Below are 15,492 nucleotides of genomic sequence, written 5' to 3' on the forward strand. Positions count from 1 at the left end.
TGCCATTGCGCGTCCACATCAGACACAACCGTTCTATTTCTTTTAAATGTAAGCCTTGCCGGTTTATATAAAGTGTAAGCCTCTTGATCAGCAAGCCAAGCGGCAACCTGCTTTCTGCTTAAAGTTTTACGGTGTCTTTTAGTGGCCTAAAATAAGGGTGTTACACCCCCAAAACTCCCAACTTCTCCGGGAGAGTAATACATTTTCTTTAGCAACCTCACCATGTCTAACCCATCTTGCTTTAAAACAAACGTATACACAAGAGCCCGTTTTTGCTTTTGTTTTTATTTAATACACAAGCGTCTATACACATCTTACTTTTTTAAAAAAAAAGACAAGCTTTTAATGCCGCAGCAAAGTAATATATGGTACAACTATACACATTTATTTAATGTATAAGCAGAGTAATATAGAGAACGGTTATACAAACTTTTTTAAAATTTATTTTACAATACATCTTAATCAATATTTTTTTTTGAGCCTTTAGGGTCAGAAGCTGGCATGTAAGAAGTTTTATAATCCATTTTATGAACCCTGCTACACACAGATCGGCCAATGTTGGCTGCCACCTCCTTTGACAGGTCTACCAGCAAGGCCACCGGGTCAGATGTCTCTGCAACCTCCCTAATCATTTTTACAACTTCGGTTATAGTTTCAGTGGTTATGTTAAGCTTTTTCAGTTTGTAGCCTTCAGCTATAATTATATTTAGAAGCTGGGCCACATTCAGTTTAGAAGAAATATGTCTAATCTGATGAAATACTTCTGAGCGACCCCAAAAGATACAAGGGTGACTAAAAGGGTTGGGCTCATTTACCGCACAGGCTGCACAGTTTTCCAAAAGTTTGTTTTTTCAAACAGTGGTAAATGGCTTTTACTACAACGGCCCTAATAATATCGGCCATAACGTCATCTTCACAGCTCTTCTGGTCACCCTCCTTACTTTTTACAGACTTTTTTTTTAAATCTTGCTTCACGCAAAAACAACAGGTGCATATCACAGTTATTCTGCTCAAAGGCCACCTCTCTTTATCCTCTTCATCCTCTGAAGATGTCTGTCAAAAACAAAGTAAAAATATGTTTTAAATTCTTTGTTGTAAACCTTTAAAAATAAAAAAAACCCTACAGTTTATTCGTGCTACCTCAATCGTACCCTCGTCTGATTCTGAATCATCATCATCCCCGACTGATGCACGGTCAGGCCTCGTGGCACCTTCCTGTTATTAAACACAAACATATAGCCTTGTTTAACCTCCCCTTATATATGTTTATATTTATATTTCTTTTAAGATTTTCTAAGTAACTTTTACCTCATCATGTTCTTTTGGTTCTACAGTTGACAACCGCTCGCTGCACTCACTGTTTGTGTCGTTTGTTTCTGAATCACCACTGGCGGGAGCTCCGTCGATCATCGTTTCGGCAACCTATTATTAAGCACAACCGTATAGTAATATTTAACCAGTGGCTTACATAGATAGATAGATAGATATATTTTTCTTTCAAATAATTTAAGCTGTTTTTACCTCCTCATGTGTTTCTGGTTCTGCATCTGTCGACCACTCGTCACACACCAGGGCAGTAATCTTGTACGGACCCGGCTTGGTTATCTGTCCAAAAAAACAAAAAAATCATTTTTAAGGGCGTAAATGAAATAATATTTAACCACTGATTTTTATAAAACATTTGTAATTTTTCATTAATTTGTTATAAAAAGGGTCTTACCTCTGCCTTCGAGTCAGCTTTCTCCAAATCCGACAACAAATTTTTTCGCACTTTATCCTTTTTCTCTTTTACAAATGGCTGTGGCTCCATAAAGTCTTCCTCTTTCTTCGGTTCAATTTCAGGATGAAACACGGGGTTCCGCAATGGTCCTGCCTCGTTAGCAAAATAAGCGTAAAGAGGCCTTCTCTTCTGAACACGTACTGGTGCACCCAGGGTGCAATTCCAGCTTCTTGGCTTCAGTAGGCATCTTGTACATGGACATGTCTTTGTGTCCAGGCTCCCAGTTTTAAAGGCCCACTCGCAAAAATACGTGTTTTTATACACAGGGCCAAATGCTTATTGGTTGGAGTTTTTCAAATAACCCACCATGCAATAGTTCATTTCTAAAAGGTTCTTGTTTAAAATCTTGGGACTACAGGATTGGTTTAACAAGTGCATTTTGTGACCTAGCTGTAAAACAACCTCTGATTGGTTCACCAAAAGGTGGGGCTAGCTCCCTAGGCTCGTCACCCAGAACAGCTATCATTTCACTATCAACAGTCGCTGGGGTAGGATGTTTCGCTCTGCATGTGTTCAGTAACACAGACTCTCTTACTGCTTTATTTTTTCCTCTCTTTCTATTCTTGAATAACCTGTCTTTACCAGCCTCTCTCCTGACTCAACCTCCAAAAAAACCTTTCTTTCCTTTTTTTCTCTAAACTTTACTCAAACTTTCTTTTTTCATCTTTACACACACAACACTACCCCTACTCCAACACACACACACACAAAATTTTTCAAAATGGCCGATAGTGCCAAACCTTGGCGCCACCAGAAATGGGATGGGAAGGCGGGACATAAGCCCTAAATGGGCCCTAATTGGGCATACAGACCTGTCAAAATTGCATGGTGATGAATGCTATCGAGCCTTATACTACTATGCTGGAAGTGAAAAAAGGACCCCCTCCCACCCAACTCCTCTCGCAGCCCCCCGAAACTATCTTCATCTGGGACATCAATACCGATATGACCACTTACCATTGTGGTTTTGCACCATAGTGCGCCCCCACATTTCTGATTAACCTCAACAGGTCAGTGACAGTATCTTTATAGGGGCGTCTCTTTTCCATATTTTTCAGAACATCTTGATCAATCTGAAAAATGACCCATAAGAGATCGGTCACTCCATGAGGTTCCCATACCATAGAAAATATTCTCCTCCTTCCCTCTCCTTCTTGTCTCCTGGCTACTGAGATCTCCCACACTGGAAACATAGTCACTATCCCATTATTTCTTATATTTTCAACAGAACTGACCCACCTATTTTATAGCTACAGTGATAGTTAAGGCTGTATAATTGTTTCCATCGTAACCCCCTACTGTCAGTCACTCAGAGCTCTCCAAAACTTTTCATGTCTCAGGCTGAAATTTTCCAGGTTCAGTGTCTGTCTGGGGATGAATTGGGCTGTTTTTGTTTTTTCACAAAGTATGAGCTAAAACAATCCAGCTGTTAAGAACATGTAAAAAAAAATTAAGAACCTTCCCTATTATAAACAAAACAACCACCCAGCCTTGCAACCCCTGAGAGCCAAAAGGACTAGATCAAAGAAAGTTGAAATTTAGCTGGGAGAAAATAGACCAATGTAAAGAGAAATATCTCTGGTGACTTGTGGCTTTGTTTCTGCAGTTTGCAGGGCCACCCAGAGGATTCAGGGGGTCTGGGGCAAAGCAATTTCGGGGGCCCCTTCCATAAAAAAAAGTTGCAATACTATAGAATACTATATTCTTGTGGGGGCCCCTGTGGGGCCCAGGGCCTGGGGCAAATTGCCCCACTTGCTCCCCCCTCTGGGCAGCCCTGGCAGTTTGCAGGGTCTTGAAATCACAGTTTGCACATGCACAGTGCTTTGTACAAGTACAGGGTTTTTTTAGCCACTCTTAGCAGAGTTCTAAATGCAGGCATACAGCACTGCACATGTGCATGGCTAGCCTAGATGCACTGTGAGCATGCACAGCTATGTTACCCATTGAGGCCCCAATCCTGCAAGCTCCTTCATGCAGGCAGACCATTATATCTGTACAGAGACTCACTGAAGTATCAGAGGGGGCTACCCACACAGAGCAATTTACACAAAGGCAGCGGCGGCTCCAGGCACCAGCGCTCCAAGTGCGTGCCTGGGGCGGCAAGCCACGGGGGGCGCCCTACCGATCCCTGCGAGGGCAGCAGTCTGGCAGCCTTTGGCGGCATGCCTGCGGGAGGTCCGCCGGTCCCACGGATTTGGCGGTAATTAGGCGGCGGGTACGCTGAAGCCGTTGGACTGGCGGACCTCCTACAGGCACGCCGCCGAAGGCAGCCTGCCTGCCGTGCTTGGGGCGGCAAAAAAGCTAGAGCCACCCCTGCACAAAGGCCTCAGTGAGTGTACTTTTACTGCACACCAAAAGTATTCATTCCAACAGGTAGGGCTCCACAGAACCTTTTGCTTTACTGACTAAGGTGCACAGTCACTGCACACCTGATACAGAGAATTCTGGTGGATCCAATCCGTTCTAAGTTATGGAATTTTTTTTTCCTTTCAAGCCATAGGAATCCCATCAAAAGTCAGGAAGTGCCACAGTTAAGACTGTATATGCAACCTTAACTCCCCTTACACATAATGCATAGTATTCAGGACCAAATTCATGTAACAGAGTTCAGAATTTGGCTCAGAGACTCTAATTATGTTATATACTATTTCTCAAATAATACAACACAACACAGGTTTTTTCCCCTAGAACCTTGAAAGGCGCATCTTGTAAGATGTGCAGTGAGGGCTTGATCCCTGACACCTATGGAAAGGCTCCCATTGACGTCTACGGGCATTGGATCAGGCCCTGTGGAGCCCATTCACTACATATCTTCAGGTATGTACAAGGGGGACGAGTTAGCGGAACAATGGTTTTATGGTTAAAGCACTGGAGTGGGACTCAGGAGATCTGGCTCTGGATTCAAGTTTCCAGCAGACTCCCTGTGTGACAGACTCCCTCTGAATTTCTCTGTGCCTCCATTCTCCATTTGTAAAATGAAAATTATACTTTCTTTCTCCCACCTTCTCTCTCGTCTATTTAGATTGTGAGTTCCTGAGGGCAGGGATTATCTCTTACTATATGTTCACGCAGCACCTAAGATGATGGGGCCTTGATCTTGGTACGTGCTGCTAGGTACTACTTTAATACAAAAATAAATAATAATTAGCATTACATGTGTAACCTTAATTTTGTCATTTCCTGATTTCTGAGTGCTTAAGTGTGCAACCTGCATGATAGGATGTGGGGGAGGGGATTTGGAATGAAAAAACGGCAAAAAAATATACTTGAAAAGGTACAAAACTGATGAAGTTTTCAGATATTTAAAATATGAAATGGCAATATAGGAAAAAACAATGCATTTTCTTAAGAAGAAAATATCTAAAGTATATTTTAAATATCAAACGTATATTAGCAATTTGGCAAACCAATTCAGATTCCATTTTGTACAGGAATCCACTGATAATGAAGTTATTTAGTATCAGTGCACTGGAAAAATATGAATATTGGATGATGCCTTGATTATGTGTCATAATTCTGCCAAATCCCTTGGTTGGCCATTAGCTGCTTTTGATCACTAAATCAAATAGGCTTTGGCAAGAGGGCCTCCATTTCACTTTGCAATGGACAGGTTGAGTAATAAAAAGCATTTATGGATCCTTCAGCCTTGCCACCAGCAACAGGTATCCTGTCTTTGAAGACACGGTGGACACAGAACATGAGCAGACTGAGAAAAGGTTGAATACAGGCAGTAGTCCAACCAACCATCAAGCAGAAAGGACTATGATGACACTACCAAGAAGAGAGAAAAGGAAATTAATCTTGATCCACAGTAAGGAATCTGGGCTGAGACATCTGTGGCCCACATACAGAAAACCTTAGGGCCTATAAGTCTTCAGGGACACCTTTCCTAGTACAAGCTGCCTATTGTTATTTATTTTATGATTTAAATGCCAGCAGCGTGCTGGGTGCTGTATAAGACACTAACTGACAACGGTCCTAGCCCTGGAACATTTGCACTATACAACAAAGATACAGAGAAAACAGGACACAGTGGGAAGCCTATTTGGAGGATTATTCTTAATATATAATTAGCTGATTAAAGCTTACCTTCCTAGTCCACTGGTGGAAGTGCTTCTCAGTTGTTGCCTTATTGCAATTCAAAGCTTTCACAATCTGGCTCCCAGCATTGTATTTTTCGATGTCTGGATTATTCCCAACATCCACAAGAAACTCAAACCTGCTGTGGAATTGAAAGAGAGGAAGGGATGGCCTTCAAGAATGTGTACCTGCTATAGAGTTGAAGGTGAGTCAGGGTCGTCATGGCACATTTATTATCCCAGAGTGGGGAGGTTTTGGCAGGAGCATTGCATCTTTTGTATCTATTGTTTGAGATCTTAGAACTATTGTTAATGACACTTACCTCTCACAGGTCCAGAAAAAGGGGTGGTGGATCAAGTCTCCTAACTGAACTGAGTTTCCTCCATGGGGGGAGACCAAACTTCTTATGAGATCTTCAATCTCCAAGTGACCCTGCAAATCTGTTGGACATCTTGCAGACACATTCTCTCCATCAGGTCCATCAAAAGGGACCTCACCCCTTGTTACAACATATAGGACCAACCTCCCAAGTGCCTGAGCAGGAGAACAAGCATCAGAATATTTCACTTCCAGAGCCGAAACCTCCAGCAGAGAGAACATACAGGGTTTGCTCCTGCTCCCCTTGAGTCCAGAAGGAGCAGAACTGAGCCCATAATCTGCAAAGTTTCAGTTATATATTCATCCTATGGGCCAAATTCTCTTTGTTCTGCTATTCTCAAAAAACAGCAGGTACAGGATCTTTACCAAAAATAGATATATGAATTGATAATATCTCCCACTTAACACGATCCCTTAAAAGAAGCTGTTTTGATACTGAAATCAAGGTTGTTGGGCTTTTAAAAAAAATGCTGCATGTAAAATAATGGAATCCGTGGATCAAGGTTAAGGTTGTTGTGTTGTAATGAAATATATATTTCTTTAGACTAAGAAAGAATAACATGCTTACGTTTATTACATGGCTGTAAGATGTTATGATGTTTTAACTATTCATTTCCTTGCTGTTAAAGGTTTGGGTTTTGTAAATGATGTGGTAGTTAAATAAATTGTTGATACTTAGCAACCTGCACTGTTTTTTTAAATGAAATGTTTTTTTCTCTTTGGGAGTTGGATGAACAATTGAACCAGTGGATGAACTGCTTTGCCTCTGCTGTATTCCCATAGGCCTAAATCCTGCAAAGGTTAACGCGTCTGCTTAACTTCACACACAGTGAGTGATGCCACTGAAGTCAATTGGATTGGGGCCTAAGGCCTATTTTAGGTATGTTACCCTCCCTTTATTGTGCATGTAATATAAGGAAATGACTTGTCCTTCAACAGTTTTTATTTATCTTTTCTCAGTGGGTAGGTTGCAACCCCAGGGAGTCATGAAAGTGGGGAAAATACCCTTTTCTATTAAAAATTCCATTTTCCTAGGAGCTATGTCAACTTCTTATGATCTACTGCAAGAAGCTGACCAGCTCCTGGTCAAATTGCCTATATGCTGCATTGTGCTGTAGGTGTCATGACCATTGTATTTTTATATCAAGTTTAAAATAAACTGAAAGCAAGATACATAGAAAAGACTATGGGCCAGATTGTCTCCATCTGTGTGTAAAGCAAAGGGACAGAACTTTGGTTTGTAAAATTTTCACATACGTTGTTTCACTGATGGAGTTCCGTTTCATCTCCTACCCCACAGGCAAAGCAACTTCCTAACAATAGATCTGGCACTTGGCAGCCCCCTTTCTCCAAAGCTCCTTGCCTGCGCATCTCCAATGGACTAGTATAGCAATGAAAACAGTATAGGTAGAAAAGAAGTAGATCTAGCCAGGGAGAGTTGGCTCTGTCTAAAGAATAGATTGCAGTGCCACAACAGGACTGCAACCCTTTGTTTTCTTGGCTGTTTCTGACACATCATTATATTAGCATGTCGAAATTACAGTATCAAGTAGGTCCCTTATCAGAAGTGACGGAATAATCCACTATTTCTATCACATGCACCTGCAATTTGTATTTTTTTTTAGCAGCATTGGAATGTCCAAAAAATCAAGCCATCTGATTGGCTGATGCCAAATTGATTTCCTATCAACAATACTCACATGCGTCTGACTTAGTGGGTATTCTCCCACGAAAGCTTTTGCTCCAATATATCTGTTAGTCTATAAGGTGCTACAGGACTCTTTGTTGCTTTGAACAATACTCTGACCTTCTGCATTGTCTATTTCTATGTTTGATTCTGCAGAGACCAACAACTGTATTGTTATGTTGGGGGTTGGGTTAACCACTGCCCTTCCTTCAATATAAATGTAAGAAATAATCAAGCTCCTTTATGGAATAGATAGCTGAAACAATAGACGCCACCACTCAAAACACCAGCCATGCAGATCAGGTCAGAAACTGAGCTACATGGGAAGAGAGGTTTTGAGGTATATTGTTTGTTGGAGATGGACTTGTGGCGGGGGGGCAGAAATGCACAGAGGCAGACAGAGAAGGCAACAAAGGCACAGCCAAAGAGGCGCTTGCAGCCTGATGCTGACAAAAGCTAAGAGACAGCACTTTTGGGTAGAGTGCTGGCTGGGCAAAAGGCTTGGGACTGTGAGCAAAGAAACTGTCGCCTGCTGTTTGATTTCTTTTGTGTTCAGGGAAACTGGACTTTATGTGCATTCTTTGTAAATAAGCAGGATTGCATCAAAGAAATACCTGGCTCCTTAATTTATTTCTTTTCCTAACAGAATCAACCCACAAGATTCCAAATGTTAGCTAATCACTTGGCTCAAAAGGCATAACCGCATGTTATTCTTGTATGAGCAGAGAGGGCTAAGATCTCTCCCACCAGGAAATTAAAAGAAAGAGAAACTAGGAAAAAAAAACAGAAAAGGGTAGAAAGTTGAAAAACTGTAAACACAATATTGGTATTAAGGAAAAAGTACCTCCAAGTCTTCTTTGATTATAAGTTCCCTTTGACCTTCAGCAAAACTGCTACTCTTATCAAAATCTGCAAGGAGAACTTTATCATCCGCATCTAGCAAAGCAACATGATTTGTTAATAGTAAATTAATGGCTCCTGTGCGGTGTTCCACCTTTCTAGTGTGTGGCTGAATTAACCCTTTGTTCCCTGGAGCAGGGTTACTCAGAGGGATGCCCTGATCCGTCCATATGATGGTAAAGCTGCTGAACTACAGGCTTTGTTGCTGCTGCGATCAGGTTTCCTTTCCCCTTCTGTCTGTTTGTCTGTCTCTGACACACACTATATACTTTGTCTCGCACACATATACATACTAAAGCATCCTTGTACACATGCATAACATCCTTGTTGTGAAAACACACACACTGTGCAAGTCACTGGGTTTGAATCTTATATAATACCCTTATAGCAGGGTGGTTACCCCGCTCCTGCCCTGAAGGGCTTAAAAGAGCCCTGGGAGAGGGCTGTGGCAGGGAAAACAGCTAATGGGCTGATTGGGGAAGCAGCTGCAGCTGGACCACGCCCCAGTCAGGCCTCAACTGGCCCTATATAGGAGGCTTTGAGCCAGGAGCCCAAGCAGTCTCTCTCTCTAGCTGTAGAGGGAGATGGGCCTGGCTGCAGGGAGCTAGAGACAGGGTACCTGGGTGGAACAGGGCTGGGGGAAGGCCAAGGGAGCTGGGGAGCTCCGGCCTGGAAAACCCCAGGCTGTGGCCTAGTCTAAGGCCAACAGGTACTGGGGGTTGCAGAGGGCATCCCACAGGTAGGCAGAGGCAGCAGGTCCAAACCCTCCTTGCCAGTGATGAGTGGCATATACTGCAGTCTTCCCCAGGGAACAGGGGCTAGTTAGTGACTGGCAGTAGCCCATGACTGAGGCAAGGTGAGGATAGAGGGTTGGGGGTTCCCCTGGGTGGGGAGACCCTGAGACTGAGGGGTGTATGGCCAGGGGCAGCACCCCAGGTAACAAGGCACCAGGCCCTGGGAGGGACACGGGGGCCAAGCGGCAGTGGGACACCTGCCTGCAGAGGGCGCTCCAAGGCTGGAAACAAGCTAATTCCCAAGACACCAGCAGGAGGCGCCACAGGGGTGAGTCCCGCACCTTTACAACCCTGCTTTCTAGAATTTCTCACCCAGCCAGGCTGCAAGATTAAATGGAACCGAATGTAAAACACACAAACCTATCAAAATGTTACGTGGGTGCAGGTCCCCATGGCCTAATTCCAAAGAGTGCAGATCTCTCACTGCTTCCAAGAGTGTCTTAAGGATGTTATGATTATTGACTGCCTGTGCAGATTTGCTCAGATGATCCTCAAGGTTGCTCTCACAGAGAGAGAGGCAGAAGAGCTGGCAGTTGCCATGAGTCTCAGTCCCAAAAAGTTTTACCATATGCCTGTTGCTATGGCAGTGACTGAGACACATGGATTCTCGTTTAGCCTTATCACTGCCAAGAAGGAATCTCTTCACAGCCACCTCTTTCCCTGCATGGAATCCCAGGTAGATGCCACCTTCAGAGGTGCTCTCAATGCAGTAATACTCATCAAATATGATGTTGAGTTTTCCGATCTGAGGGGAATTTATACTGTGAAGACGCCATAGTTGCTCTCCCCAGCGTTTGCTGGTGGGTTCCCACTCTCTAGGAGGCTGATTATTAGTAGCCGTAGCACCGTATTTGAGCAGCAGCGCCACCATTTCATTGTTGTAGTTCTCTTTGGCCGCAGAAATGTCATTACAATCAGCCCTGGCTCCGTTCTCACATAACAGCTTGGCTATTTCCTCATGGTCGTACTCCACCGCTATCTTCAGTGCTGTTTTGCCATCATTGCCCATGGCGTTAATGTCAACTTTGCCTGTCTTCAGTAACAATTCCACCAAATCCTGACTTTGCCTCTCTGCTGCCAGGATGAGCGAAGTCTTCCCATTTTCATCTCTTCCAGTAACATCAGCGCCACAGTCCAGCAGAAAGGAGACTATTTGTTCTATATTCTTGTTTTGTCTACGTATGGTGTTCCTCTTCAGAGGCAGCCGTAATGCATGGATCAAAGCGTTCCTGCCAAAGTTATCACAGGCATGCACGCTGGCTCTCATCTCTTTCACGAGGGTTTTCACAGCTGAGAGGTGGCCATTCCTGGCAGCATCCATCAGGGCTGTTTCTCCGCCTTTGTACACTTGTCTTTGTTGTGTACTGACCATCCGGCCCAAATTCACATCCATCTCTTTCTCATCCGAGAAATTCTCATACAAGAATTTCAAGGCCTTCTCCTTCCCATACCAAGCAGCCTCCATAAAGGCCGTGAAGCCGTTGTTATCCTTCTCATTTATTTCTGACCCCTTAGAAAGGAAGAGCTCCAAAAGGCTCACATTCCCCACTATGCCTGCTATAATAAAGGGCGTGGCACCATTGTCCTTTCTGGCACGTGGATCAGCACCCTGCTCCAGCAGAAGGTTAACAATCTCTTCCTGATCAGCCTGTACAGCACTGTGCAGAGGTGTCCAACCACCTTCTACCTTGGAATTGACATCTGCACCTTCCTCCAACAGCTGCCGGACTGTCTTTACTGAACCTTTTTTGATAGCATCATGTAACTGAGACACTGTGGCTGCTGCTGTTCCATTTCTGCAGCCGTTTGGTGCCGCCGGCTGGCTGTTGCCTGTGGCCTCCATGAACGCTAAATCAGTGGCTGTGCACTTTGCGCCTCTTTGTCCCTTTCATGAGCAGTTTTTAGAACAAAATTTATTTCCCATACAATCGAGCTGGGAAGAAGGGCGTGGATCTACATCTGCCTTTGATGAGAGCAGCACACAGTGCTTCACTGTGCAGTCCTGAAGATTCCCTCAGGAGTTTTTTTCAGCTATTTCACCTGGTTAACAGAAAAAGTAGCATCTCCTGTTAATTTAATCCCAGAGTTTACAGTTGCAATAAGTGTTCTTTTGAGCCATCCCCACTCTACTCCCCTCCCCTGTTCTCCAACTTATAATTATAATGAATTCATGGGAACAGAGTGGGAGATCATGTTTTCTAAGGGACTAAGATGAATACTATTAAACTCATTTTCTTAATCCTGGATTAGTGCCCAAATCCCAAGAGGTGAAAATCTACTGTGCATTAAAATGCTGTATTATGTAACCCCCTAAATGGATAGATCAATACATTCAGAGGGAGTGTGGCGTTGTCCCTTGCTCTCGAGTGGGGAGGGAGGCCACTCCGCCTTACTACAGGCAGACGGCAAGTTTATACTCTGGACCTCTGGGCAGGGCAGAGCCACAGCCAGTCTTTAGCCTGCAGTTGCCTGGCTGGGGCCGACAGCAAGGAACAGTCTGGGGGACGGGGAGCTCTGGCCCTGTGGTGGGCAGGGCAGAGCCACAAACAGTCCTTAGCCCAGCACCTTCTGTCCGGGGCAGACAGGAAGTAACAGTCTATGAAGGAGCTCTGGCCAGCTGGGTGGCTAAGTTCCCTGTAAACTGCGCGGCTGCACAGCAGCCTATTTAGCACCGTGCAGGTACTCAGGGAACCAGCCCTGGCCTGGACTTGCAGCAGCTGGGACGCCCTTCCCCTGGCCCCATCTCAGCCCCGGACCTGCTGTGACTGGGGAAGGGGGACTTATCCCCAGCCCCTCTCCCTGCTGTACCCCAAACCCCTCATCCCTGGCCCCACCCCAGAGCCCACAACCCCAGCTGGAGCCCTCAGCCTCTGCACCCCAACCCTCTGCCCCAGCCTGGAGCCCCTCATGCCCGGCTCCACCCAAGAGCCCTCATCCCAATCCCCTATCCCAGCCCTGAGCCCCTGATCCCCAGCCCCATGCCAGAGCTTGCACCCCCAGCCGGAGCCCTCACACCCCTGCACCCCAAGCCTCTGTCCCAGCCCTGAGCCTCCTCCCACACTCCGAACCCCTTGGCATAACCTCCGAACCCCTTGCACATAACAAAATTCATTCCGCACACGTGTAGGAAAAATTAGAGGGAACACTGCTGGGTGGGCAGAGCAGGGAGCATGCTTTTACCTAAGCCTCCTGGCTAAGGCAGCCAGAAAACACAGTCTCTAAGGCAGGGGTAGTCAGTAGGCAGACCACAGTCCGAATCTGGACAGCCAGATACTTTTCAGTGGACACTGGGGGCAGAGGTGACCTGTGGGCAGGGCACGCAGGGTCATATGCCCTCCCCCCCACACATTTCTCCGACACCTCTGGCAGCTGTGCTCTCAGTGTGTCAGTGCAGTGTGGGGAGGGAGCATGGCAGCTGGCTGAGCTCCTCCTCTCCCCCCCCCCCCATATGGGGCTGCTTCCTCTTTCCTGTAGCTGGAGCTCCAGCACTGCTGTCTACTTCGCAAACCATCCAGACCAGTGTGTGTGGGGAGGGGGGGACACCTCTCAAGGGGGAGGGAGAGGGAACAGGGCACGGGCCAGCCCCTGGCGCAGAGATCGGAGTGGGGACAGGGCACGGGCCAACCCCTCAGAAGGGGTGGGGGGAAACAGGGCACGGACCAGCGCCATGCGCAGTGTTCCCTTTTTCCTTTTGGAAATATAGTCACACTGCGGTGGGGGTGGGGGTCACACGACCCTCCAGAACCTTTCATCTGTGCCCCCCACCCACACACTAGCCACAGCTAATGCCGCCTCTGCATGCAGGCTGAAGCTGAGCTGGGGCTGGAGCATGTGGATCCATGCTTGTGCTCTGAGTGGTCCCCGGAGTCGACCTGTCCCACCCTAGCCTCGTGCCCCCCACCCACGAGCAGTCCCTGGAGCCTGCCCACCTACCCTGTTCTCGCACCCCTGAGCTATCCCCGCCATAGGCGCCGATTCCGTGGGTACTTCAGGGCTGGAGCACCCATGGGGAAAAAATGGTGGGTGCTGAGCACCCACCGGCAGCCCCTCTATCAGCACCTCCCCCACCCCCAGCACCTCCTGACCACCGGCGGGCCCCGCAGATCAACGCCTCCCCCTCCTTCCCAGCACCTCCCGCCTGCCATGATCAGCTGTTTTGCGGCGTACAGGAGGCTCTGGGGGAGAGGGGGAGGAGCAAGGATGCAGCAAGCTAGTGGGAGGGGGCAGCTGGACGGGAAGAGGCGGGGTGGGGGTGGAGCGGGGATGGGGGCAGGAAGAGGCAGGGCGGGGCCTTGGGGGAAGGGGTGGAGTGGGGACAGGGCCTGGGGCAGAGCCAGGGGTCAAACACCCCCTGGCACTTTGGAAAGTTGGCACCTGTGGTCCCCGCAGCCCCCCCACCCTGGAATCATGTCCTCTCCAGCCCCCATACCCAGCCCCAATCGGCCTCTTTCCCTCCAGAGTCCACCTCCAGTCACCTACTTCTGCCTCCCGCTATCTCCCCAGGGCTGCTATTGGAGTCTCCTTGGTCCCGCCTGCTACCCAGAGCCTCCTTCCTGCCCCTCTGCTATCCCAGCCCCAAAAGGGGCATCGCACTGCTGGCTGGATCATAGTCCAACAGCTTCACCTCCTAGCTACGAGCTCAAAGGTACTCACATGTTCACACCCTGCTTCGCTGCCCAGATCCCAGCCCATACCCATCCTCCCACCCCATCTCTGCTACTTGGCTCAATTGGGGGCACAGAGGAACATTGCGGCGGGGGGGGAGGGCAAGCAGCAACACCAGATGACTCCAGCCAGCCCCGTGCATCCTGTTTTCAGTTGAGGGAAATAAGGTCACCTAACTCTCCGGGCAGGGCGGGTGGGGACCTGATAGGTAATCGGGAGCTTGTAGGGATAATTGGGGGTTAAGGGAGGAGAACTGGGGGGTTGGTCTGGAGTGGACCCTGACTATTCCTTGACCAAGAAATTTGGACCTTGACAAAAAATAATTGACTACTCCTGCTCAAAGGGCTCTGGGCAGGGTGGCTCAGAGCAGTGAGCAGACTTCTGCCAAGGCCTCCTGGCTAAAGCAGCCTGCAAGCAAACAGTCTGGAGCCCGCAGACTCCTGTCTGGGACAGACCACAAGCAACACACAGGCCCAGGGGTGGGGTTGGCAGCAGGGGGCAAAGAGTCCTGGGCCCACCCTACTCCACCAGCTCCCAGCCCAAGGGGCTAACAGTGGTGGATGGGTGTGCCACTGGGTCAGCGAGGGTCCGCCCACAACACGCTGACTCTCACTCTGGCAGCAGAATGGGATTAGAGTCTGGTCCCCCAAGCTACTTCCTACCACAATCTGGGTGTAGGGCCCCGTGGTCCAAAGATCCTTGTCTCCTCCGAGTACTCGGCCGCTGGCAGCTCTGGCAGCTCCTCGGGGGCCTTGTCTGCCTCCCCTAACTGCAAGGCATCGGTCCACTCGGGGGCTGGGCCAGGATCTTTCAAAGGCTCCCTAGAAGCCACATCCGTTCCCTCCCATGACTCAGCAACAACTGAGTTCCAGGGCTCTCCTTTTCCTGGCTCTCTTGTAGAGCGGGAGGAGGATGGATTTGGCTCCGCCCACTCCTCCTCACTACAGAGTGTTGCAGACATAGGAGTACACTGAACAGCAATGATTTTTTACATTAATCTAGGGCATGGGGAGCCCTCCCCTTTGACACCTTAGCCCGAGGAGCCCTACCTCTGCAGCCCTATCCCTTTCTAGAGAAACCCTACCCTTTGGAACCCTAGCACTAGCCTGGGGAGCCCTCCCCTCAGGAACCCTGACCCTATCCTGAGAAGCCCTAAAATTTGGGACCCTGACCTACCAGGGGCAGTGAGTTATATGGACCCGTGGTGC

General features: G+C 47.5%; 2 protein-coding genes across 2 annotated transcripts in view; both read right to left on the reverse strand.

Moving 5' to 3' along the window:
- Positions 1 to 6,908, reverse strand: part of LOC112121849 (2-5A-dependent ribonuclease-like) — a 9,969-nt gene extending 3,061 nt beyond the window's left edge. Inside the window, exons 1-2 of the mRNA XM_026656027.1 lie at positions 6,183 to 6,908; positions 5,870 to 6,002 (exon numbers count right to left, since the gene is read on the reverse strand). Coding sequence (XP_026511812.1) covers positions 5,870 to 6,002; positions 6,183 to 6,460 — 411 coding nt within the window. The 5' untranslated portion in view covers positions 6,461 to 6,908. The remainder of the gene's footprint in view (positions 1 to 5,869; positions 6,003 to 6,182) is intronic.
- Positions 6,909 to 9,905: 2,997 nt separating this feature from the next.
- On the reverse strand, positions 9,906 to 11,655 carry LOC113407465 (2-5A-dependent ribonuclease-like). Its single transcript, XM_029912429.1, has one exon. It carries the CDS (start codon positions 11,460 to 11,462, stop codon positions 9,918 to 9,920), a length of 1,545 nt encoding a protein of 514 aa, XP_029768289.1. The 5' UTR covers positions 11,463 to 11,655; the 3' UTR covers positions 9,906 to 9,917.
- Positions 11,656 to 15,492: the final 3,837 nt, after the last annotated feature.

Source organism: Terrapene carolina, unplaced genomic scaffold, assembly GCF_002925995.2.
Source record: "Terrapene carolina triunguis isolate 2854851 unplaced genomic scaffold, T_m_triunguis-2.0 Scaffold211, whole genome shotgun sequence".
Lineage (NCBI taxonomy): Eukaryota > Metazoa > Chordata > Testudines > Emydidae > Terrapene > Terrapene triunguis.

Excerpts from the sequence above, each read along its gene's own strand:
- LOC113407465 (XM_029912429.1), bottom strand. The coding sequence starts at position 11,462 with ATGGAGGCCACAGGCAACAGCCAGCCGGCGGCACCAAACGGCTGCAGA.